General features: G+C 41.6%; 1 protein-coding gene across 1 annotated transcript in view; it reads left to right on the top strand.

The window, feature by feature from the left end:
- SRRM4 (serine/arginine repetitive matrix 4) overlaps positions 1-26,218 on the top strand; it is a 79,052-nt gene that overhangs the window by 34,740 nt on the left and 18,094 nt on the right. The window contains exons 2-5 of the mRNA XM_087942754.1: positions 19,567-19,707; positions 23,707-23,790; positions 24,979-25,053; positions 25,643-25,669. Of these exons, the coding sequence (XP_087798880.1) occupies positions 19,567-19,707; positions 23,707-23,790; positions 24,979-25,053; positions 25,643-25,669 (327 nt within the window). The remainder of the gene's footprint in view (positions 1-19,566; positions 19,708-23,706; positions 23,791-24,978; positions 25,054-25,642; positions 25,670-26,218) is intronic.

The raw sequence follows: 26,218 nt of genomic DNA, 5'->3' as shown, positions 1-26,218 counted from the left end.
TCCTGCAGACTTTTTTTAGGGTTTTCCCAGGGTCTCTAGTCCACGGGATTTAGAATTATGTGTTTGGTGGTCCCTGAGGTCCAAAAGGTTGTCGACCCTGATCTAGACAAAGCCCACAGAGATGGGACAAAGTAACCTAAGTCCATCCGTTGTTTTGTAAATGATGGACTTCTTCTTCTTCTTCTTCTTCTTCTTCTTCTTCTTCTTCTTCTTCTTCTTCTTCTTCTTCTTCTTCTTCTTCTTCTTCTTCTTCTTCTTCTTCTTCTTCTTCTTCTTCTCCTCCTCCTCCTCCTCCTCCTCCTCCTCCTCCTCCTCCTTCTTCTTCTTCTCCTTCTCCTCCTCCTCCTCCTCCTCTTCCACCATCTAGCAGTCCTCTTGTTTTCTGCAGCCAGCTCAGACATTCTTAAGTTCAACCCAAGTTCATTCTCACCGGCAGCGATAGGTGAACTGAGGCTGTTTTCTTAACTCCCGGTTCAGTATTCGCGGAACGCGGAAAATGTTAAACTCTGGAATTCATTGCAATCATGGCCCAATTAAGGTGACTTAAGCAGCGTAGACAAATCCCTAAAGGACAGAAGCTTTCAGAGTGACTAGACTTGATCGCCATGTGACATTTTGAAGCAACACAGCCTAAATGTCAGTTGCTAAATGGGACAGGAGAACTGCCTTCTTCTTGGCTTCTTGGGATGCAATGGATCAGTCCCGGAGGCCAATGCATAAATGCTGTGCCATCTTAGCCTCTCTAGCTTTCATTGGATTATTGTTCGTTTATTATTTTAAATAGTCTGCCCATTTTTGCGGTCTTCATCCCATTCCTCCTTCCGTTGGACTTCCCTGAAAGCTGTGCATTTTCGTTGGCTTGTTCTAGTGGTTCTTTTAAAAAAAATAAATATCCAGTTGGTGCATTTTGTTCTCGGTCAATCTTCTATTCTCCGAAGGGGAAAAAAAAAGCAGAGAATAAATGGGCTTTTAAATAATTCATTTTGTGACACTTCCAGCCTGACCTGCCGTTATGAAGATCCATAGATTTCCCCAGGTGGGAATGATTGCCCAGTCTTTAAATCATCCCAAACATCCTTTTTTTTTTTGAACATCAGGTTTCCATTTTTCATTTTTTTTAAAAAAAAAAGCAGTGTGTTTTCCTTTCACTGCCTCTATGACTCCTTTATCAGGGTTTGAACAATTGCACAAAAGTCAGCAAGGTCAATATACTGGATTTAGATTTCCTGGCTTCAGAAATTGAAATAAATGTTATGTGTTTTGCAGCACAGAGAATATCTAGGATGAATACGATCCATTCTAGGAAAATCATTGCTTGCGGTGGAGGAGCGCATATAAAGTACCAAACATTGATGCTCCCATTCTTCTTCTCTTCCCAAATAAATTTTCTCTTTATTTCCCAAGTTCACAAACTTTTGGCGTTCAGATAATGCACTTCCACCAGGCTCATGGAAAGGGGAGGAGAAAAGGCAAGGTTTTACACCTGGGCAGGAAAAAACAAAGAAAAGAGAATAGAATAGGAAATGGGAAATAGGAAAAGGAATAGGAATGGAATAGAATGGAAAAGAAGAGGGAAAGGTCATGCAATGGTCATGTCAAAATTCTTTCTTTTGCTTTCTTGCTTTTCTTTTCTTTTCTTTTTTTATTGGCCAAATGTGATTAGACACACAAGGAATTTGTCTTGGTGCATATGTTCTCAGTGTGCATAAAACGAAAATCTACATTCGTCGAGAATCATCAGGTGCAATGTTTAATATAGTCGTAGGGTACAAGATCATAAGTCCCTTTTTCAGTGTTGTTGTAACTTGGAACGGTCATTAAACAAGCAGTTGTAAGTCAAGGACTGAGACTGGCTACAGCAACAGAAGATTGTAAGTCTGATTCTGCTGTATCTCTTCCTTCTTATACTGCCGTGAATTGGGAAAGTGTTTGTTCGATCCACTTCCTGATGTTATCTGACTGTTCTGGACTTAAAATCGTTTAGGCCCCTTTTGCCTATATAATGGTTCCCACTTTTCTCCCTCAAGGTCATTTTTCTGAACCACACTGCTCTCCTCCCTTGCTAATTTTGCTCCCAGATGCAGGCAAACTGGGAGACGTGCTTTATAAAAGATTGACTGCCCCTTCAATGAAAGGGAAGGATTGAAGCTATTATGGAATCTTTGATTGCTTGATAGATATTGTGCTTAAAGAGCCGGAGACGCTGATGTAATTGCACTTATGGGTTTTATGTGATAAGAAGATTAAGAAGTCCTTTTCATAGGATATTTCTTTCTCCCTGATGTAAATCATTGGAGGCAGTAATCATATGTTGCTTAAAACATTTTGCACAGCTACCTGTGAACTAGAATAAACTTCCCTCACTGAGGACTGTTTGCATCTAAAGACATTTTGAACTGTATTCCTGCCTGTTTTCTTCCTCGGAATATCTGCCCGATTCCAAATTTGGAGATGGGCTCTCCAACCAAATTGAATCCCAGCCTGGACTTGCAAACCACCCAAAAGTTTGGATATTTTCCTGAGAGAGGGACCAGGCAGGAGCAGCTAAGCTAACAATTACCTCGTTTGATGATGATGATGTTATTCATTCAGTCCTGTATTGTTAAAATTTCTGTTTTCTAGAAAGCACCACAGAACAGACAAAGAGTACAATCACCATGTGCTTTACTGCTCAATTATTTTAATTGTCATGGGGAAAGTCAACTTGGAACAAAAGAGGTTAGAGTGTATACCATAGATCCAAACTTGTAAATACTGCCATCTAGTGGCTGAATACTACTGTAGTTGTTGCATAGAAATACATTCCAACAATGAATTCCAACATGTATGACTCTTGGTAATTTTATAATTTCAAGTGCTGGAGAAATCAGGAGGTTCAGGCAGTTTGAAAGAGTATAAAGATTTATTATGAGCTTAAGCTCTCTACAAGAATCTGAGCTACTACCAATCAAGAGAAATGAGCAGGAGATAAGAAAGGAATTCAATAAAGGAGGCTGGACTTAGATTTCTTGTGGGTGTGCAGCAACTCATGAGTGATGATGCGTTTTGACTCTTCCCTCAGTCTCAGCCTGGTCATTTCCTACAGCTAGGTCTTTTCACATCTTCCTACCTTGCACTATTTTTTTGAGTTGCTTAGCGACGTACCATGTTTAGCAACAGTAATTCTGATCTCAGTTGCAGTGATAAGTCGAGGACTGCCTGTTATAAGAAAAACAATAAAATACATTAATTGTATTCCCATAATGAGGGACGCAGTGGCTCTGTGGCTAAGACGCTGAACTTGTCGATCAGGAAGATCGGCAGTTCGGCGGTTCGAACCCCTAGCGCCGCGTCACGGAGTGAGCTCCCGTTCCTTGTCCTGGCTTCTGCCAACCTAGTTTGAAAGCATGTCCAAAAAATGCAAGTAGAAAAATAGGGGCCCCTTTGGTGGGAAGGTAACGGTGTTCCGTGCCCCTTCAGCATTGAGTTATGCCGGCCACATGACCACGGAGACATCTTCGGACAGTGCTGGCTCTTCGGCTTTGTAACGGAGATGAGCACCGCCCCCTAGAGCCGGAAACGAGTAGCACATACTATGCGTGAGGGGGGGGACCTTTACCTTTACCTTATTCACATGATGAACCTCAGCCCTCCACCGAATTGGTGCATTGGGCTCAGAAGGTAGCTTGAAAATGTGGTTTGCTGGGGTATCGTATTATCGTAGATTTTCAATCAGAGCTTACAACCTAATTCCAGGCAACTGTGCTTTATTAAGTAAGCCATGGTTATACACCAACTAGTGGTAGAGGGCCTGGCATGGACGACTGACTCAGCAATCTCTTTTCCGAGGTATTCAATTCAATTTTGTGTGCCAGCAATCCCTGACACAGGACAGCTGCCACTGTCACGCAACGGCTATTTTTAGATAATGCCAAAGACCCTGGAAAGTTTCCCATTTCCCTTGTCTTTCGTTTCCCTGTTGCCAGAATAATAATATTTTTTTAAAAAAAAAATAAAGAAAGAAAAGAAAAATCTGGACAGATTTGATTGAAATGAGCATTGCTATAGAGAGAAGGGGGGAGGGGGAAATCCTCTCCTTTTTTATCCGTTCCTGCCCTGCTTTCATTCTCTGATCCAGCTGCAGGAGGGGGTGGGGTGGGAACGCAAAAATCAGAATAGTAATAGAGTTGGCATTCCTGGAATAGCTCCGACTCCACAGGGCCACTCTAGGGCATTGTTGTGTCCGCTATGATCCCTACCTCAGTCTGTTCAGAGGGTATTTATTTATTTATTTATTTTTATTTATTTATTTGTCAATTGCTTACCAGATAATAGGTATAATGTTAGGCTGATGTTATCTTAGTTCTGCATTCAAGTCCATCAGATCCATTTGCTGATTCCTGAACCTGGATCAAATTTTTGTGATTAATGCCCCTCTTTTCTTTGGAGTATTGAGTTCTGCTGCTCTTCTGATACCTGGTTCCTTCCTTCCTTCCTTCCTTCCTTCCTTCCTTCCTTCCCTCCTTCCCTCCTTCCTTCCTATCTTTTCTTCTTACCTCCCTGTCTCCCTGCTTCCCTCACCCTCCCTCCCTTCTTTCTTTTTTCTCTTCCTTCCTTCCTTCCTTCCTTCCTTCCTTCCTTCCTTCCTTCCTTCCTTCCTTCCTTCCTTCCTATCTTTTCTTCCTACCTCCCTGCTTCCCTCCCCGTCCCTCCCTCCCTTCTTTCCTTCTGTTCCTTCCTTCCTTCCTTCCTTCCTTCCTTCCTTCCTTCCTTCCTTCCTTCCTTCCTATCTTTTCTTCCTACCTCCCTGCTTCCCTCCCCGTCCCTCCCTTCCTTCTTTCTTTGTTCCTTCCTTCCTTCCTTCCTTCCTTCCTTCCTTCCTTCCTTCCTTCCTTCCTTCCTTCCTTTCCTGGGATGCAGGTTGTCTTTGTGCCACGTTGAAAGGGCGTCATGGCTTCCCATATTGAGCCCAGGAACACAGAGGTCAATTGAGGTTAAATCCAATCAAAACAGCACAAGGTGTAATTAACCCCCCAGGACAACTTTTGCTCTTGGTTTTCTTATCCTTGTCCTTTCTGCTTTCTGAAAGGCTCCCTTAGCAAAATGGAAAAGAAAAGAGACTTAGAATAGGACAATACAGGTGGAAGGGTCCTTGGAGGTCTTCTAGTCCACCCCACTGATCAAGCAGGAGACCTTGTACCATTTCAGACAAGGGGCTGTCCTGGAACCAGATCCCATGTCAGGTCATTTATATTTCAGGCAAGCTGACTGCAATTTGAGTCATTTTCTTCACTGCTTTCTTCCCGAAGTAACCTCATTCCAGCGGAAAGATTAGCTTAGACATTTCATGGTGTTTTGTCTGTGAGCGTGTTTCTCACTCGTGTCTGGTTGTACAGTTAAAACTACAGGGACCTTGTAAGGTACAAACGCCTCTCATTGTTTGTGTATGTGTTTAATTCCCTTCTCCTCTCCTCCTCCTCCTTCTCCTTCCTCTTCTTCCTCCTCCTTCGTCTCTTCCTCCTTCTCCTCTTCTTCTTCTTCTTCTTCTTCTTCTTCTTCTTCTTCTTCTTCTTCTTCTTCTTCTTCTTCTTCTTCTTCTTCTTCTTCTTCTTCTTCTTCTTCTTCTTCTTCTTCTTCTTCTCCTCCTCCTCCTCCTCCTCCTCCTCCTCCTCCTCTTCCTCCTGCTCTCCTCCTCCTTCTCCTTCTTCTTCTTCCTCCTCCTCCTTTTTCCAGTGAGAACCAAGTTACATAGACCACATTCCTGTTAGACCTGTCCTTGATTGGGAGTTACGATTATTATTACATTCTTTTAGCTTTTGACAAAGTCCCCAAGGGAATTACTACTTACAGACATCTCATTACAAGCCGCCAATAGACGTAGAAATGAACTTGATCCTTTTCTCTCTCCCCCTCCCTCAGTTCGTTCCTTCACAATGATTAGGTGCTATAATTAAGAGAACGCGGCATCTGATTTCTAATCTTTCTCTCTATTTAAATTTAATTCATTTCTCTCTGACTGAATCCCCTTCCACCCAGCTTAGCCTGAGCTGGGAATAAGCTTCTCACGTTATAAAACTGCTTTTCCCCTTCGCTCGGCTTGTTTGAGGACAAGGGTGTCCAACCTTGGCAATTTTCAGACCCATGGACTTCAACTCCCAGAATTCCCCAGGTGCCAGCTGTGCACCTGTGCTTGGACACTTGTGCTTTTCGACCCACATTTGCAAGTGCAGGAATCTTCTCTGCTAACGGTTAGCACTTGCTTAAAGGTAAAGCTAAAGGTTTCCCTTGCACATATGTGCTAGTCGTTTCCGGCTTTAGGGGGCGCTGCTCACCTCCATTGCAAAGCCGAAGAGCCAGCGCTGTCCGAAGACGTCTCCGTGGTCATGTGGCCGGCAGGACTAAACACCTTTGAAGGCGCACGGAACGCTGTTCCCTTCCCACCAAAGGGGTCCCTAGTTTCCTACTTGCATTTTTTACGTGCTTTCGAACTGCCAGGTTGGCAAAAGCTGGGACAAGGAATGGGAGCTCACTCCATTATGCGATGCTAGGGATTCGAACTGCTAAACTGCGAACTTTCTGATCGACAAGCTCAGCGTCTTAGCCACGGAGTCACCGCGTCCAGAGTGGCTAAGCACTTGCTTAGAGTTAGACCAAGGTCAATGGGATTCAAGGGAAGTTGGAGTTGGTTCCTTGGTGACTACGTAAGGATCCTAGGCTGATTCCTCTTTTAACTCTGTCTCCAGGTTCTGCCATTCCTTCTCTTACACATTCAATTCAGTTTACTTTATTGATTAGCTCTTGGGCCATGTCAAAGTGCAGAGTTCCAGACACAAATTATTACCAAAATCTGATTAAAAACAATTTAAAATGCAATTGGGTAAAATACGATTTAAAATGAAATTGGAATAAAATACGATTAAAAATGAAATTTTACACATTCTTAATTATTTTTCAGAAGGCAAGATTGGCTCCAATTTTTTTTTGGGGGGGGGTGTCTTCCAGAGACCTTAAAATAGGTTCTGCCATCCTACCAGATTACACTGTTTGTAGGCTTAGAGTGCACGCTAGCCTATTTTGGGTGATTATAGTTTTCAACTCTTTTAATTGCATTTTAATGGCTTTGTTTTTAATTATTTTGATGGTTTGGCTGTTGTTATTTCAACTGTGTGCATTGCCTGGAGTCACCCAGCATGAAATGGGCAGCTACATAAATTTATTAAATGAAAGAGGGGAAAAAATGGTAAAGTATTGCTACAAAATAGTACAGCTGGGAACTCAGGATCGATGTCTTTCAACCTTTCTCAAACCCTGGGGAGAAATTTATGTGCCCACCCCAGGAACACCCTGGGTCCCTTGATCAAAGATACATAAATGGAAGACAAATTAAGCCATTTTGTCTGCAGGATATTAAACACCACTCAAGAATAGCCTGTTGCAGAAAAGAATCTGTAATAGTTGCTGTAATAACAAATACCCATAATAATTATAAATTTTATAGGTAGAAACTATTATTACTTCTGTAACAGTATAACGATATGTGTATTAACAATGTGTATTAATAATAAATAATTAATAATATGCCATGACATATAATAAGCATCTTTAATAATGATAAATAGAGGTAGAAACTATTTCTGTAGCAATGTAATAACATGCTTATTAATAATATGTAAATTTATATTAATAATTAATAGCATCCTGTAATAATATGCTGTAAAAGGCCTACGTAAAAACTACAAATATTACAATTCATTGCAAATATTACAGATTACAAGTACCACAGGTGAAAGCTGTAATATTTCTGTCATCTGTAAATATATCTGCTGTCTGTCAGGTGGTCAGACAGCCTGGAAGGGTTGTTGGAAGGGACCTTGGAGGTCTTCTAGTCCAACCCCCTGTGCCAGCAGACCATCTACCATTCCAGGCAATGGAGCTGTCCAATCTCTTCTTGAAAACCTCCAATGATGGAGCACCCACAACTTCTGAAGGCAAATTGTTCCACTGATGAATTGTTCTCACTGTCAGAAAATTTCTCCTTAGTTCTAGGTTGCTTCTCTCCTTGGTTAGTTTCCATCCGTTGCTTCTTGTCCTGCCCTCTTGTGCTTTGGAAAGTAGATTGTATAGTTAGTATAGTATAGTTCAGTGGTAGGATCCAAAATTTTTACTACCGGTTCTGTGGAGGGTGGCTTGGTAGGCGTGGCAGGGAAAGGATACTGCAAAATCCCCATTCCCTCCCCACCCCACTAACCTGCTTTCCAGCTCCGTTCTCCTGTGCAGGGCAACCAAAGGAGACCCAGCCAATCAGCTATGGGCGTGGTGTTCTGTGGGTGTGGCTTGGTGGCCATGGCAGTGGAAGGATATACTGCAAAATCCCCATTCCCTCCCCATCCCACTAACCTGCTTTCCAGCTCCATTCTCCTGTGCAGGGCAACCAAAGGAGACCCAGCCAATCAGCTGTGGGCGTGGCTTGATGGGCGTGGTGTTCTGTGGGCGTGGCTTGGTGGACATGGCAGAGGAAGGATACTGCAAAATCTCCATTCCCTTCCCACTCCTGGGGAAAGGATATTGTAAATTCTCCATTTCCTCCCCCACCTCACTAACCTGCTTTCCAGCTCCGTTCTCCTGGGCAGGGCAACCAAAGAAGACCCAGCCGATCAGCTGGGACTCAATGGGAGGCAGAGAAGAGATGGGATTTGCCATTCTCCAAACTACTCAAAATTTCCGCTACTGGTTCTCTAGAACCGGTCCAAACTGGCTGAATTCCACCTCTGGTATAGTTAAGACCACGTATAATTGACAGACTGGGTTTTATCATAGGTTTTAGTTGTTATTTATTATTTTATACTAGGATTTTTAATGGTGTATTTACGGAGTGTTTTTATTAGTTCTGGTCTCTGGTCTATGACTGTAATAAATGGAATTGAATTGAAAATAGGTTGACCCCCTCTTGTTTTTAGCCGCCTTTCAAATATCAGGACATTATTAGAGAAAATGCCTCCTTGCTTGATTTTAAAAGAGGTTTTTGGAAATAAAATCAGAAAGTCTCAACTAGAATAGACATGGGGGTGTATTGGCTTTTAAATGAAGTTATTTAGTTGCTGGAATTCTTGTCTCTTCAGCAATAATCTACTTTCCTGCTTTGTTTTTTGTTTTTTTTAAAAAAAGTGGACAGAAAAGTCAATACAGCTTGTAAGAGCTAAAATGCTGGATTAAGATCAAACAATTGCTCAGGCAAGGACATTCGCTGCGTAATGTTGAACCAGTCGGCTCAAATGATCCCGCAAAGTTGTTATGGATAGTCCTCAACTTACGTCCACAATGGAGCCCAACATTTCTGTTGTTAAGCTAGGTATTGGTTAGGTGAGTCTTGCTCCATTTTATGACTGTCCTTGCCACCGTTATGAAGTGGATCCCTGCAGGGGTTAAGTTAGCTACATGGTCGTTAAGTGAATCTGGCTTCCCTGTTGACTTTGCTCGTTGGAAAGTCGCAAAAGGGGATCAAGTGAGCCCAGGACGCTGCAATCGTCACAAATGTGAGTCAGTTGCCAAGCATCTGAATTTGGATCGTGTGACCGTAGGGAGGCCGCAATGGTCGTTAGTGTGAAAAATGTTCATCAGTCACATTTCTCAGTGCTGTTTGAACGGTCACTAAATGAACTGTTGTAAGTCAAGAACTACCTGTACAATAATTAAAAACATTGTGAAAGAATAGAAGGGAAGGGAAGGGAAGGGAAGGGAGGGGACGGGAGGAGAGGAGAAGGGAAGATAAGGGAAAGGAAGGGAAGGGAAGGGAAGGGAAGAGAAGGGAAGAGAGGAGAAGTGAAGGGAGGAGAGGAGGAGAGGAGAAGGGAAGGAAGGAAGGGAGGAGAGGGGAAGGGAAGAGAAGGGAAGAGAGGAGAGGAGAAGGGAAGGGAGGAGAGGAGAGGAGAGGAGAAGGGAAGGGAGGAGAGGGGAAGGGAAGGGAAGGGAAGATAATATGAAAGAGAGGAGAGGGGAGGGGAGGAGAAGGGAAGGGAAGGGAATGGAAGAGAGGAGAGGGGAGGAGAGGAGAAGGGAAGGGAAGAGAAGGGAAGAGAATGGAAGAGAGGAGAGGAGAAGAGAAGGGAGGACAGGAGAGGAGAAGGGAAGGGAAGGGAAGAGAAGGGAAGAGAATGGAAAAGAGGAGAGGAGAGATGGACTGGACTAGACTAGGCTAGACTAGACTAGCATGAGTTGGAAAGGACCTTGGAGGTCTCCTCGTCCAGCCCCTTACTCAAGCAGGAGAACCTATGCCACTTCATGTTCCAATTTTGTGGGTGATACCATAGTTATAATTGTAAGATGCAAGAGATGGAAGCCAAACAGTTACAGTTAGAATGTTGTAAAAACGGTGCCAAGGCGTTTAGACTTTATTTTATTTTTTCCTTTTTGCTCTAATTTCTTTTTTAAACATATCCAAATGCTGTCTTGGAAACACTGCCTAGAATCCCTGGGTTATCGTACCACGATTCCAGCAATCGGAAATACCTAATTGGCAGTTATGCAAAACAGTTTGCTAGTTTCACAGATTTATTATAACTTAAAGCATATGTTTAAAATGTCGTTCGGGGAAGGCATTTCAAACACGCCTTGCATATATCTACAATCACTATATTCGTAGGGGACAGTTTTAACTACAAGTAGCTCTCGACTTATAACGGTTCAGTTGAGCTCAATTGTTGGATGTAAGTCAAAGGCCAAAGTAGCTTCAGAACCTAGTGGAGGCACTTCCTAAGCTCATAATCTTATTTTTAAATATTTAAATAAGTTTTATTAGACAAACAAACACAAACACAAACACAAACAAACATTAAAAACATTGAACATGGTACAATCCTCCTAACCCACGTATTTGTCATACATTGCTAAATCACATATAAAAATAGTGCATTTTTACATTCTATATATGTTATATATATACATTTAATCATTTCTTCTTGTCTTCTTTTCTAACCAACCATAACACTTATCCCATACTTTGTAATAATCTGATTCATCCCCAAGTTCATAACTTTGAGCTGACCATGGTCCTGATTGATTCTTGTTTCTTCATCTCCCCAACTGAAATATTAGTACTGCTTTACAAAGTAAGGTCACACTTGGAATATTGCAACCAGTTTTGGTCACCATACATAAAGATGTTAACACTTTGGGGAAAAAATTCAGAGAAGGGCAACTAAGATGATCAAAAACCTGGAGACTAAAACATATGAAGGATGGCTGCAGGATTTGGGTTTGGCTAGTCTAAAAAAAAAAGAATTAGGTGCCACATGTATAAAATGTTTAAAAATATGTCTACCAAATGTTGGAAATGTAATCAAAAACCGGGCACATATTATCACTTGTGGTGGACGTGTCCAAAAGCACAAAAAAAAAAAAATTGGACGAAAGTGCACACTCGGTTAGAAAAAGCGTTAAGACGGCATATAGATTGCAAGCCGGAATTATTTTTGTTAGGCATAATACCAGAAAAATATGATAGAAGGAATGTATATTTGACATTGCACGTTTTAACAGCAGCAAGAATTGTATTTGCACAACATTGGGAATGCGAAGAAAGACCTAGGGAGGAAGATGTAATTTAAAAAAATATTGGACTGTGCAGAAATGGACAAGATTAACACTGAAGATAAAAGAAAAAAGAAGACACTGAATATTTTCGAACTTGGGACTTGTTTTATCAATGGCTGGATAAAAGGGGTAGAAATTAGGAACTTAATAAGTATGTAAATGAATTACCCCAGATAGTACGCTGCTCATTAAGCACATATTGTATGTAAAGAGAAAACAAATACAATATATGTATATATATTAGGGGGTGACATGATAGCAGTGTTAGCATTCCAATAAATAATTTCCAACCCAATGAACTCAGAGATAGGCATTTTCTCAAAGTTCCATTTTATTGAAGTTGTCATATTGGCGCATCTGGGAAAACCCGAATCAGAGAGTTCCAGGTTTCCCCTTCCCAAAAGAGAAATCAAAGATCCATCCCCTTCACCCACCAGCCCATCACATGGCCCAATCAAATCTTTGTCCCAATTGGAGGCATCTCTCCAGCCACTCCTCTCCAGGTGCAGGGAAACATGTCCTTGACTCTCTGAGAAAAAGTTGTTGTGTCTAATCTTCTACTTCACTACAAAATCCCTCCTCCCAAATTCCCAGGCACTGAATGTGGCAGCCTCGAAGCTTCCAATATGGCTTCCAAAACTGACAAGCAGTTGTCTTCCAGTATTTGCAAACCAACAACAGCAACCAAATCAACTGGGTGGGGGGGAAATAACCCTCTTTTGATAGTTTCATCTCATTGACTTCAATGTGGAGAACCTTTTTCCCAACCTGCTAATCCATATGAGGCTCCAGTTGGGCTCCATTCCTCAAACAGGAGACATGAGCTAAAAGGAGCTTTGTGGAAGCGAGAAACTACGCCCGTTATGGAGAATAAATTAGGAGAACAGAGTGGCGTTGATTGCTCCATTTGGCCGGGGCGGCTGAAGCTACACTCCGCTGCTTGCCTAATATTACAGGATTAAATAAACTGGTAAATTATAGATTTTTTTTTTTTTTTTTTGGCTGGGTCTTAGGAGAAAAGCAACCTGTTTCCCAATGGCGTCGTTGGCTGTTTTCAGTTCCTGCCTTTGGATGGGATGAGAGATGAGCAAAGGGATGGGGGATTTAAGGCAGGTGAAGTCCGTCTTCGAGGTTTCTCAGCTGCTCCATCTTTCGCAAAAGAGATGGAAGGTCTTTTTATAAGGGCGATAACAATAACGATAATAAGACCTGGTAAAATAAAAATGGCAACCCAACAAGACAGACACAGACTTCAGAGAGTAATCAGAGCTGCAGAAAAAAAACAGTGGTTACCAACCTGCCTTCCATGGAGGGCCTGTATCCTGAACAAAGAGGGCTGTGAAAATATCTACAGACCCCTCACATCCCGGACATAAACTGTTTCAACTCCTTCCCTCAAAACGACGCTATAGAGCCCTGCACACCAGAACAACTAGACACAAGGATGGTTTCCCCCCCCACAACACCATCCCTCTGCTAAACAAATAATTCCCTCAACACTGTCCAACCATTTACAAAGTCTGCACTACTATTACTATTAATCTTCTCATTGCTCCTATCACCCATCCCCTCCCACTTGTGACTGTATGATTGTGACTTTGTCGCTTGTATCCTTACGATTTATATTGACTGTTTCCTAGTATGTTTCGATTGCTTATTGTACCCTATGACTATTATTAAGTGTTGTACCTTATGATTCTTGATGAAATGTCTCTTTTCTTTTTATGTACACTGAGAGCATTTGCACCAAGACAAATTCCTTGTGTGTCCAATCACACTTGGCTAATAAAGAATTCATTCATTCATTTATTCATTTATTCATTCATTCATTCAAAATCCAGTCTAAAGATCTGGCTGATTATGCGACCAACCATATTAACAATTAGGTGAAGAAAAGTGCCAGATCCTGTCTAAATATCTGGCTGTGCTTCTCAATTATGAAATGACTAATGGGGAATACAGATAGTCCTTGACTTATAACAGTTTGTTTAATGACCGTTCAAAGTTAGGCCAGCCTTGAAAAAAGTGACTTAGGACCATCTTTTACATTTTGCCATTAGCCGTTGCACGTCCCCATGGTCATGGGAATCAAAAGGCACTTGGCAACGTGATTGTAAGTCAAGGACTGCCTGTACAAAGATTTGGAAGGTTGCAATTTACTTTACAGGAACAAGTTTTTAAAAAAAAGTACATCCACCAAGACTTGTAAAGCAAATTCGGAAAAAAATTGAAATCAAAGCTAAACAGTGGGAACATCATCAAGGCCATTAATTCCTGGCCAGTCTCGGTTATTTGATGTACAGCAGGAATAATTGAGTGGGCCCAGATGGAACTAGATAATTTGGATCAGAAAACATGAAGAAAACTAATGGCAGTGCACTCTTCTGTACATCTGAAAGGTTGTTGAGCTGCCATATTGCCCAAAAGTCAAGGGAGGTAGAGGACACTTATAGATGAAACAAACTGAAGGAAGAAAAGAGAAAGGAAAGGAAAAAGGAAATGAGAGAGAGGAGAGGCGAGGAGAGGAAAGGGGGAAGGAAAAAGGAAAGGAGAGAGGAGAGGAAAGGAAAGGAAGAGGGAAAGAAAAAGAAAAGGAGAGAGGAGAGGAAAGGAAGGGGGAAGGAAAAAGAAAAGGAGAGAGGAAATTAAATTAAATGAAATAAGGAAAGGAAAGGAAAGGAAAGGAAAGGAAAGGAAAGGAAAGGAAAGGAAAGAGAAAAGAGTGGCTTAAACATAGATAGTTCTCCAGCTACAACCACAACTGAGCCCAAAATATATGTTGCTAAGTGAAACATTTGTTAACTGAATTTTCCAGATAAGGTTAAAAGTGATTTGGGGGGAGGGGGAACCTACACCCCCAAAGCCTGTTGACTCACATTTATTTATCTTGTGAAATTTCCTTTGCTTTTTTCTCCCAGACTGTGAAAGATTGTGAGGAGACTGGGAATGTAATGACGGGGGTTGTTAAACCTAAACAACAAACAAATCAGATAGGGATTTGTAAAGAAGTTTATCTCATAAACACCAGCTTAGGCCAGGCGGCTTCAAGAAAAAGACACAGAGAGACAGAGAAAGAGAGAGAGAGAGTGAGACAGCGTGTGACAGAGAGAAACACAGAGAAAGAGAAATAAGAGGCAGAGAGAGAGAGAGACAGAGAGAGAGAGAGACACAAAGTGAGAGAGAGAGAGAGAGAGAAAGAGAGAGAGACAGAAACAGAGATACACAGAGAGAACGAGAAACAGACAGGCAGACCGACAAAGAGAAATAGAGAGGCAGAGAGAGAGAGATGGAGAGACAGAGAGAAACAGAGTCAGAGAGAAAGAGAGAGAGAGACAGAATGAGAGAGAGAAAGAGAGAGAGAGACAGAAACAGAGACACACACAGAGAGAAAGAGAGACAGACAGACAAAGAGAAAGAGAGAGACAGAGATGCAGAGAGAGAAACAGACAAAGAGAGACAGAGACAGGGAAACAGACAGAAAGAGAGACAGACAGAGACAGAGAGATAGAGATTCATATTATTCAAAGCAACTTAACCTTAATAAACCATAAATAAGTGAGAGCTGGATGTTCTTACAGTTTTCGGGATCTTGTAATTGACATACACTTGTAATTGACATGCCTGCTTGAAGTTTCTTGGAGTCCTGCTTCCTAAATTGAATCCTAAGGTACAATGTTTAATAAAGATTATGCCTGATCCACACACCCCATTTTGTAATCTGTCCCCGTAAGCTGAATGTGTAACTGGTTGAGCTGTTCACTGGGATAAGAAGATCCAGAAAATTGGATTAACTCAGGAATCTCTGGTTAAAGATTAGGTTAAGGTGCTGTGAGTGCATCTTCTAACTCGAAATGTAGACCGAGCTGTCATTTTGGACATCCCCTAAAAATATCCATGTCTCTTTTGGTCGTTCAGCTTTCAGCTTTCTAAAATTGACTCATTACCTTATGAGTTTTAGGGGCAAGGAAAGGAACATATTGGCTAGGTTCTCAACTCGCTCGAAGTCGTGGCTTGTTGAATCCTGATTTATTCAAGAACTCATAATTTTCTGGGTTCACCCTATGTGCTAAGCTTCAAAGTGTGGTTTAGAAATGGCACTTGATGGACATAATAAAAATAACCTTGAGAAATGGGAGGAAGAGACAATAGCCAGATCAATCGAAGTCCAAAGTAGAAATGAAAATTTGTGAAAACACCTCAGTTTTGATCCTCCCTTGTTCTCATGAAGATGAAAAGAAGGAGAGGATAAAAAGGATTGCGTTTAGACTTGCAACATTATGTTACCTTAATCCTATAATAAAAGCAGTATCAGCTTTCATAATTTTGGTTTCCTAGCCTGGTCTACCTTGAAGTGCTAACTCTGATTGTATTTGCACAACATGCCCATGTCTAAAATAAAACCAACCACCGTTCATGTTGTAGTTTTTAGATTTCTTTTGATGCAGTTTGTGCTACTGGAGCTAATTCATACCTGGTCTTGGAATAAGAGCGCTACAGCTCTCTTACCATCTGTGAATTTTTATCCTTGCCTTGGGAGCAATTTTAATGGAAATAAACTACCTCCAATCCACTCCAAGCTACCTTGATTTCAGCGCAATACATTTTCATTGAACTGTAGATGCTTGTAATCTTTTGGGTTAGTCCTTTGATGGATGTTCTCTTTCCTTCCTTCCTCCCTTCCTCCCTCCTTCTGCCCTCCTTCATCTCCTTCCTTCTTCCCTTCCTCATACATTCATTCCCTCCTTCTCTCTCCCTCCCTTCCTTTCTTTGTTCTTTCCTTTCTTTTCTTCCTTCCTTCCTTCCGTCCCTCTCTCCCTATCCCACTGTTATCCCCCTTCCTTCCTCCTTCCCCCATCTCCTTCCTCCCTCCTTTACTCATTCACTCACTCACTCCTCAATCATTCTCCTCCTCCTCCTCCCTCCTTCATCTTTTCTTTCCTCCCTCCCTTTCTCCACCCTTCTTCATATCCTTCCTTAATTCCTCCCTCCCTCCCTCTCTCATCTCCTTCCCTTCCTCTCTCTCTCCCTCCCTCCCTTTTTCATTTGCTTTCTCACTCACTCTCCTCCACCATCCTCCATCTCCTCCCTCCCTCTTCTCCTCCACCCTTCTTCATATCCTTCCTCCTTTCTTCTTTCCTCCCTCCCTCCCTTTCTCCACCCTTCTTCATACCCTTCCTTAATTCCTCCCTCCCTCCCTCTCTCATCTCCCCTTCCTCTCTCCCTCCCTCCCTTTTTCATTTGCTTTCTCACTCACTCTCCTCCACCATCCTCCACCTCCTCCCTCCCTCCTCCTCCACCCTTCTTCATATCCTTCCCTCCTTCCTTCTTTCCTCCCTCCCTCCCTTTCTCTTGCAGACTCTATTTTCTATCGCTGGAAAAACCTCTGCAGCTAGCCTTATTCTAATCTTAAAGGAAAGGATTATCAGAAAGCTCTCTACAGGAAACTTTCATCAAAGAATGGGGCCCATTTCTTCCATGCAAGGATATGAGGCAGATTGAAAGCCTTTGGGTGGAAACCTGGGGAATAGGCTCAACTAGCGGATTTTATTCGCTCGGTGCCATTCCGTATTTTGAGAGAGTGTCCGTGTTCTAATTTGGCTTCCTTTCCCTCCACGACCCACGAGCAGGGCCCTCAATTACAACCACTCAGTGTGGGCTGCCCATGAAAGGAAGCTGGACAACTCAGTTTTGATAAACAGCCAAAATAAAAAGCCAACCTCTGCTATTAGCATCGGAGTCCTTCTTTTGGGACGTCCAGAATTCTCCAGGTATAACACCATTCGTGGGCTCTCTCTCATAAGTGGAGATACACACACACACACACAAGACTTGGGACCAGGCGAAATATTAAACGTGATGTGGTTTTGTTTTACCTTTTAAATGCGATCTAAGACAAACAAAGTAATTCTGCATCGTAGAAAAGAGGCCTTTCCTCACAGTTCTAGCAATTTCGTTTTAATAATTCAGAGGGAATATTTGGAAAGGTTTTGACAGCTGACCCATAACTTTGCACCCACGGTGCAAATTTCCACCCTGTTGTGGTAGTTCCCCTGGTTCTACCCTTTGGCAGAGCAATTCCAGGTAGCTGACTCTGTGTGTTTGTGTGTGTGTGTGTGTGTGTGTGTGTGTGTGTGTGTGTGTGTGTAAAGGTCAGGTTGTTATTCTTTAATTCACTGCGATTCATTTATTCTTTAATTTATGATTATTGCATCATTAGCGCCAAAGGTCAAGGAGCAATGGCTGTCTCTGTGGTTTTGTGTGCGTGCCACAAATGCCAAAACAACACAGCAGAATCAGAAAGGGAAATGGGAGCTATTTACAATTCTCCCAGTTTGCAAAGATTGAAAGACAGTGTAATGGTATGTGAGAATGACCTTGCTGGCTGTCTAGGGACCGGTTAAATAAGAGATAGCTTAGCCCACAGCTGCATAACGGGCCAAGCTAGTGTTTTAGGAAGGATTCTCCCTTTGGGGCTGTAAAGTAGATGCAATTAAAGATGATTAAAGGCCTGGAGACTGAAACATATGAAGAGCGGTTGCAGGATTTGGGTTGGGCTAGTCTAGAGAAAAGAAGGGCTAAGGCAGACATGATAGCAGTCTTCCAGTATTTGAGGGGCTGCCACAAAAAAAAGGGGGAGGTCAACTTATTTTCCAAAGCAACTGAAGGCAAGGCAAGAAACAAGGGATGGAAACTAACCAAGGAGAGAAGCAATTAAGGATTGCTTAATTCCTCCTGGAATTAAGAAGGAGTTTCCTAACAGTAAGAACAATTAGCCACCAGAAATTGCGGGTGCTTAAAAACTGGAGGTTTTCTGCTTCAGATCTGTATTTAATTATGCATATTATCACAGCCATAAGACTATTGATTGCCCAAACATGGAAATTAAAAGAAATACCTTATACCTCAATGATGAAATAATAATAATAAAAAATTCTATATTGTGCTGAGCTAGATAGCTTAACATTAGAACTGAAGGAACGAGATACTTCAGAATTCTATGAAATATGGGGAAAAATTTATAATCGGAGGGATATGAAAGGAAGTAAAAAAAAAGGTAAAATAGAAATCAAAAGAGTTTGTACTACAATAAAATGCCTAAGATGGAAATGAATATGAAGAATTATAATGTAAAGATGTATATAAATGTGTGTGTGTATGTTATATTGTTTGATGATATCCTGATATTATAATAGTGTAAAGACTACTGACATATGTCAAAAGATCACCGCATTTTCAATATTTTCAATTTTCAATAAAATGTTTAAAAATCCTGGAGGTGTTTAAGAAGACACTGGACAGTCATTTGTCTGGAATGGTATAGGGCAAGGGTCTTCAAACTTGGCAAGTTTAAGACCTGTGGACTTCAACTCCCAGAATTCCTGAGCTAACATGACTGGAGGAGGAATTCTGGGAGTTGAAATCTACAAGTCTTAAACGCTGTCAAGTTTGAAGACCCCTGAAATAGATAGATAGAGAAAGAGAGGTAGGATAGAGAGAAAGAGAGATAGATAGAATAGATAAAAAGGTAGAAGAGAGAATAGAATAGAATAGAATAGAATAGAATAGAATAGAATAGAATAGAATAGAATAGATCAAGGGTCTTCAAACTTGGCAAGTTTAAGACCTGTGGACTTCAACTCCCAGAATTCCTGAGCTCACACGACTGGAGGAGGAATTCTGGGAGTTGAAGTTCATAAGTCTTAAAGCTGTCAAAGTTTGAAGACCCCTGGTCTAGGGTCTCCTGCTTGAGCAGGGTGGGGTTGGACTAGAAGACCTCCAAGGTCCCTTCCAAACTTTATTCTGATGGATTGAGATGGTGGGAAAATTGTACCTTCGGGTTTGCAACATTCCCTTAATGTAGCTTTACAATAAAGTAGAATGAGCGTATCTGGCTTTTGTTGCCTGTCTGATCCACCCTGGGAAGGAAGGCAGAGTAAAACAAGAACATCTTTTTTAAAAAAATAAAAATAAAAGTTATTGTCTGTCTTCCTATTTTAGCACGGATGTCCCCAGCTGCCTGCCTCTTCCCACAGAAGTCACCCCTTCCGAAGAGCCACACCCAGCTCAAGAGACCACCAACATCAATGGTTGTGGTAGGCAGAAGCACAGCTTGGAAGCCAAGACACACAAATCATGCAGGTAAGAACCAAGTCTCTTTAGTTCCCTGCTAAATGGCATTTCAGCTGAGCACTGCAATGAGTGGACATGCCTATCAATCAATCAATCAATCAATCAATCAAAATAGAGCTGGAAGGGACCTTGGAGGTCCTCTAGTCCTACTCAAGCAGGAGACCCTATATACCATTCCTGACAAGTGGCTGTCCAGTCTCTTCTTAAAACCCTCCAGTGATGGAGCACCCACAAACTTCTGGTGGCAAGCTGTTCCACTGGTTAATGGTCCTCACTGTTAGGAAGTTTCTCCTTAATTCCAGGTTGCTTCTCTCCTTGATGAGTTTCCATCCTTTGCTTCTTGTCCTTCCTTCTGCTGCTTTGGAGAATAGCTTGACTCCCCTCTTCTTTGGGGCAGCCCCTCAAATGATGTATTTTTTATGTATGATGTATTTTGTATAATTCTCTGTGCATTTGTATTTATATTCAATGTGTCCATAAACATTTTGTACAGTTGTATATGTTCATATATGTGCAGTCACACTTACCCTTCTGTGTTCGTGTACATACATTTGGTTGTGTTTTCCACTGACATATTCATAGATGCCTTGCATATTTGCATACATATATTTATATTTTACTGTTGTTTTGCACTTCTGGTTGGATGCTAACTGCATTTCATTGCCTGTATCCATGGCAATGACAATAAAGTTGAATCTAATCTAATCCTAATCTAATCTAATCTAAATATTGGAAGACTGCTATCATGTCACCCCCTAATCTTTCTTTTCATTAGACTAGACATACCCAATTCCTGCAACTGGAATTCCTAAATCCAGTTTGTATAGTCTTAAGTAGTCCACGCAACCACAATTGAGACCCAAAGGTCTGCAGTTCAGCAAAGGGTTTCAGTGAGTTGTGCCCAGTTTTATGACCCTTTTGCCGTGGATGTTAAGCGAACCACTGCAGTTGTTAAGTGAATCCTGGTCCTTAAGCGAATCCATTGACTTTGCTTGCCGGAAGCCGACTGGGAAGGTTTTAAATGGCGAACCCATGACCCCAGAAGTTCTGTGGGCGTGGCTTGGTGGGTGGGGCGTGGCTTGGTGGGTGTGGTGTGGTGGGCGTGGCTTGGTGGGCGTGGCAGGGGAAGGACATTGTAAAATTTCCATTCCCTCCCCACCCCACTAACCTGCTTTCCAGCTCCGCTCTCCTTTGCAGGGCAACCAAAGAAGACCCAGTCAATCAGCTGGGACTCAATGGGAGGCAGAGAATAGAGGGAGGCAGGGCCAGTCGGAGGTGGTATTTGCCCGTTCTCACTACGGTTCTCCAGAACCGGTCCAAACCGGCTGAATCCCACCTTTGGCGAACAGAAGGTGCAGAATACGAGGCGGGCAACGTCCAGGGAAGGTAAAAAAGTCAAGATGGCCACCGTGACTCTGGTGGAGCTTTGATTGCAGGGCCACGATGGACACTTTGGCTTTCTTGACCCTCGCTCCATGATGGGTAGATCTGCTATCGGTAGAAAACAATGAGTATCTTCTTGTTTGACACATTGTTTATTAATTATTTTAATCATCATAATTACTCGTATTCTGACCTTACCTTCTTCTATGCAACCACTGATAGAATTTATTCCACATTTCATAGTACTCAGATTCCCCCTTGTTTTTTTTAATTCTAGAGTTAACCTTTCCAATTCTGCACAGGCCATAATTTTCCTTATTATCTCTGTTTCTGGCGATACGTTTTCCTTCTTCCAGAATTGCGCCTATATTATTCTAGCCGCCATCAACACATGTACTATTAGATAAATTAAATCCTTCCTGTATCCTTCTGGCATTATTCCTAGGAGAAAAAAATTCCAGCTTAAATGGACTACACTCTCCCACCATTTGTTCCACCCATGTCTGGATCAGTCTCTCTCTCTCTCTCTCTATATATATATATATATTTGCAGCATTGCAAATCCACCGCATGTGGAAAAAAATGTGTCTGATACATCTTCCAACAACTTGGAGATAGACTTTTGAACATTTTGGAAAGCCTTTCTGGCGGAAGATGCCATCTGTAAAACATCTCGTTTTTTTTTAATCTCCTGGAGGCCAAGCCATTTCTTAAATGGAAATATGATTTAAAAAAAAAAAAAAAAGCACTTGGCAAGTTCATCGCCTCTTTCTTTTCATCCTCTCTTTTCTTTCCTTCTGCTTTCCCTCCGACAATCTTTTTGCCTCCTTCGTTTTCAAGTCGGAGAAATCAAGGGTCCAATTTGCTTGAACCCAATCCTGGAATTAAGGATATTTTTTTTCCATTTATCGTTATCTGCTGGAAGGGGAAAAGCGAAAAAAGAGAACAGAGAGGAAGCTACCTGGCTTTAAATCTCTGACTTTAGGCCTCTCTCTCTCTCTCTCTCTGTCTCTCTCTCTCTCATCTCTTTCTCTCTCTCATCTCTCTCTCCCTCTCTCTCATCTCTCTTTCTCTTTCTCTCCCTCTCATCTCTTTCTTTCTCTCATCTCCCTCTCCCTCTCTCTCTCTCTCTCTCTGTGTGCGTGTGTGTGTGTGTCTCTCCTTTTCAAATGGTCTTCAAGTGCCATCAGAAAGAATCAAAGTCCGACCATCTTCCAAGGACATCAAATGCCCAAAATTGTCCTCTGAAAAAAAAAAAGAAAAATGATTTTTTTTATCTTGATGCATCCGATAGCACCTGCAGCTTTCCGTCTGGCTTTATACCATGCCAGCTTAGTTGATAATCATGTTAGGTATTGGGGGGACACTCACAAAATGTCTCCTGGGAGGCTTGCCATGGGGGACAGGTGCATTTACCTGAATGATCTTTGCTGACATGAGCCAGCAGTGTGTGGCGGCAGCCAAAAAAGCCAATGCATTCCTAAGTTGCATTAACAGAGGGATACAATCGAGATCAAGGGTGGTATTAATACCACTCTATAAAGCCTTAGTAAAACCACACCTAGAGTACTGCATCCAGTTTTGGTCATCACACTATAAAAAAAGATGTTGAGACTCTAGAAAAAGTGCAGAGAAGAGCAACCAGGATGATGAGGGGACTGGAGGTAAAACATACGAAGGTTGCAGGAACTGGGCATGGCTAAGTGAAGAGAAGGACATGATAACAATGTTCCAATATTTGAGGGGCTGCCACAGAGAGGAGGGGGGTTGTCAAGCTATTTCCCAAAGCACCTGAAGGCCAGACAAGGAATAATGGATGGAAACTGAACAAGGAGAGATTCAATCTGGAAATAAGGATAAATTATCTGACAGTGAGAACAATCAACCCCTGGAACAGAAGTTGCCTTTGGAAATTGTGGGAGCATCATCACTTGAGACTTTCAAGAAGAGACTGGACTGCCGTTTGTCAGAAATGGTGCAGGGTCTCCTGTTTGGGTGGGAGGATGGACTAGATGACCTACAAGGTCCCTTCCAACTCTGTTAATCTGAAGATCTAATCATCCCACTTAATTCCAGTCCCACAGATCTGCTCAAGCTTGTCCTTTCTTTTTTTGCCCCCCAAGCCAATATGTCATTGAATGTCATTATTTTAATCATCAACAGCTCTTAAATATATATTTTTAAGATTAATTTATTTATTCATTTATTTTTTAAAAAAATCTTAACTGGCCATCCTACCTAGCACCTCCAAAAGTCGAACTCTGACTAACTTATTCTCAAAACTCACTGAAAGTAAGCCAAATGTAGAAATCTATTATGGAGTTGTTAACCTCAATAAATGTGTATTTGAGTGCTAAATGAGCTAACATACAGTAACTTCCTCATTATATCTGCAATTAATCCTTCCAAAAGACACTTAATTTCAGGCAGGACTAAATTATCCAGAACGTGGCAATTAAAGGTTTGCTTATGTTATGGATCTGCCACTATATAAAGCTACCAGGCAGAGACAATCAGATGTGGAGAATTGTCCAAGTGATGGCAAATGGGTCTGTAGATAACACCTAGAAACAATGTTGTTGTTGTTGTTGTTGTTTTTATTGTTGTTTTTATTGTTCTCCACAGTCCGTCTTGGGATGCTGAATCTCCCCCACCTCCCTCCAAGGGAAAGAAAAAGAAGAAAAAATCAACAAGAAAGAAAAGGAGGAGGTAAGCGGAAGGACTGTTGGTCAATAGTCCTAAATAGTTAAAGTCCCTTTGTTTTCCCTTGAAGACCTTCCAATCAAACAATCGGAATGGAGCTGGAAGGGACCTTGGAGGTCTTCTAGTCAACCCCCTCCTTAAGCAGGTGACTCTAGACCATTTCAGACAAGGGTCTGTCCAGTCTCTTCTTCAAAAGTGCAGGGGTTGGGACTGGGTCATAATCCCCTTCTTCTCAAATTTTAGCTGATTCATAAAAGGTTAAAATACAAAATACCAACGTGTTTTTTAAAAAGGGACAAAAGAAGAAAAAACACAACAAACAAGACATTAAAAAGAAAAACTAAGATATGAAAAAGAAATTTCCTTCCTTCTCCACTATTTCCCTTTTCCTTTCCCATCTTCTTCCTTCTTTCCTTCCCTTTCCTTCCTGTTTCCTTCCTTCTCTTTTGCCCTTTCCCAATTTCTTCCTTCTTTCCTTCCTTCTTTTCTTCCTGTTTCCTTCCTTCATTCTCTTTCCTTTTCCCTTTCTCATTTTCTTCCTTCTTTACTACCTTCTTTTCTTCCTGTTTCCTCCCTCCCTTCTCCTTTTCCTTTCCCATCTTCTTCCTTCTTTCCTTCCTGTTTCCTTCCTTCCTTCTCTTTTTCCCTTTCCCAATTTCTTCCTTCTTTTCTTCCTGTTTCCTTCCTTCATTCTCTTTCCTTTTCCCTTTCTCATCTTCTTCCTTCTTTCCTTCCTGTTTCCTTCCTTCCTTCTCTTTTTCCCTTTCCCTTTCCCAATTTCTTCCTTCTTTCCTTTTTTCCTTCCTGTTTCCTTCCTTCATTGTCTTTCCTTTTCCCTTTCTCATCTTCTTCCTTCTTTACTACCTGTTTCCTTTCTTCCTTCTCTTTCTCTTTCCCTTTCCTGTTCTCATCTTCTTCTTTCCTTCCTGCTTCCTTCCTTCCTTCTCTTTCCTTTCCCATCTTGTTCCTTCTTTCCTTTCTTCCCATTTCTCTTTTTCCTTCCTTCCTCTCTTCCTTCCTTCCTTTTTTTCTTTCTTAATTTTTGTTTGCATGTGTATTTTAACATACAATAAACTCTAATAGGAAAAAAAAAAAGAACCAAAAGCACACGATTCTTTTCATCAACTTCAAAATTGCAAATCCCTCTGGCACGCTTAATCCAAATAAACAGAACTTCTCTTAACTTCTTCTTAGATCTCCATCCTACAGTGTTTCTCCTCCGAAGAAGAAGAAGAAAAAGAAGAACTCAAAGAAAAGGAAAAGAAACAGGTACACTTTTTTACTGGGCGTTAATTTTTCCTGGAATAGATCCATTTGGACTTTCCTTCAACGTAATTTGGGGGTATTGCAAACCCAGCAATGAAGGGCAGATCCGGTGTTCCAGAGGCAGAAGTTGGTTGACTTATGATGAATGTATTTTATGATTATGATCGAGATTTATCACTTGGAGAGCTGATGCACCGGAGACTAATTCCTTGTGTGTCCAATCACACTTGGCCAATAAAGAATTCTATTTATTAAAGGTTTTATTTAAGGTAAAATAAAATCAGGCATAACGCACATAACAAACACTTTGTTTAGCAACAGAAAATCTGGTTTTAAATTGTGGTCATACATTGAGGACGAACCTGGGGCATATCTGCTTCTGCTTTCTATTTTTTTTGAAAGTCACGTTTTTACCGGGGTGATTTCATGCAGATGTTCCACGGACGCGCAGTTCTGAGAGTTTGAAATAGCATCTTCCTTACTCTTATTTAAAACCTGTTTTGATCAAAATAGTCACTGACTCTTGCAATCGGCCTGCACTTGATCTTCCAGTGTGCAAGTTTAAATGTATTTATATGTGTGTCTTTTGCAGGATTTCTTCAAAGAAGAAAAGACACAGGTAAGGATGGAGCTGGCTTTGATCCCTGCCTCAGCAATGTAAACCTAGCATCGTAGATTAAACTACTTTTTCCAGTGCTCAGTGAGAGCAATTCTTTGCCAGGATGAGCCCTAGAGCTATGAAAACTTTCCATGTGACATTCCTTGATGCTGAAATATCCTTATTTTAAAAGAGAATATGTGTAGCTCAGGGTTGAAATGAGGAGTCCTTGGTGCCCCCTGAGCTTGGTAGTTTTCTTGCAGATGTTTCATTACCGACCTAGGTAACATCATCAGTGCTAGAAGGGAGGAGGGTTTGCAGGGAGGAGGAGGAGGAGGAGGAGGAGGAGGACTGTGGGGTCCTTGGTGCTCTCTGAGCTTGGTGCTCTCTGAGCAGACATTTCATTACCCAACTAGGGAACATTATTAGTGCTAGAAAGCAGTGGGGGGTTGGGAGGAGGAAGAGGAGGCAAGGGAGGAAGAGGAAGAAAAAAGGCAGCAGGAGGAGATTCACTTAACAAACCATGTTACTAACTTAACAACCACAATGATTTACTTAATCCCTGTGGCA

This window comes from Notechis scutatus, chromosome 13, assembly GCF_049901735.1.
Source record: "Notechis scutatus isolate UNSWTSFEM ecotype Mainland chromosome 13, rNotScu1.2, whole genome shotgun sequence".
NCBI classification, from domain to species: domain Eukaryota; kingdom Metazoa; phylum Chordata; class Lepidosauria; order Squamata; family Elapidae; genus Notechis; species Notechis scutatus.
This window is presented reverse-complemented; position numbering and strand designations above follow the sequence as displayed.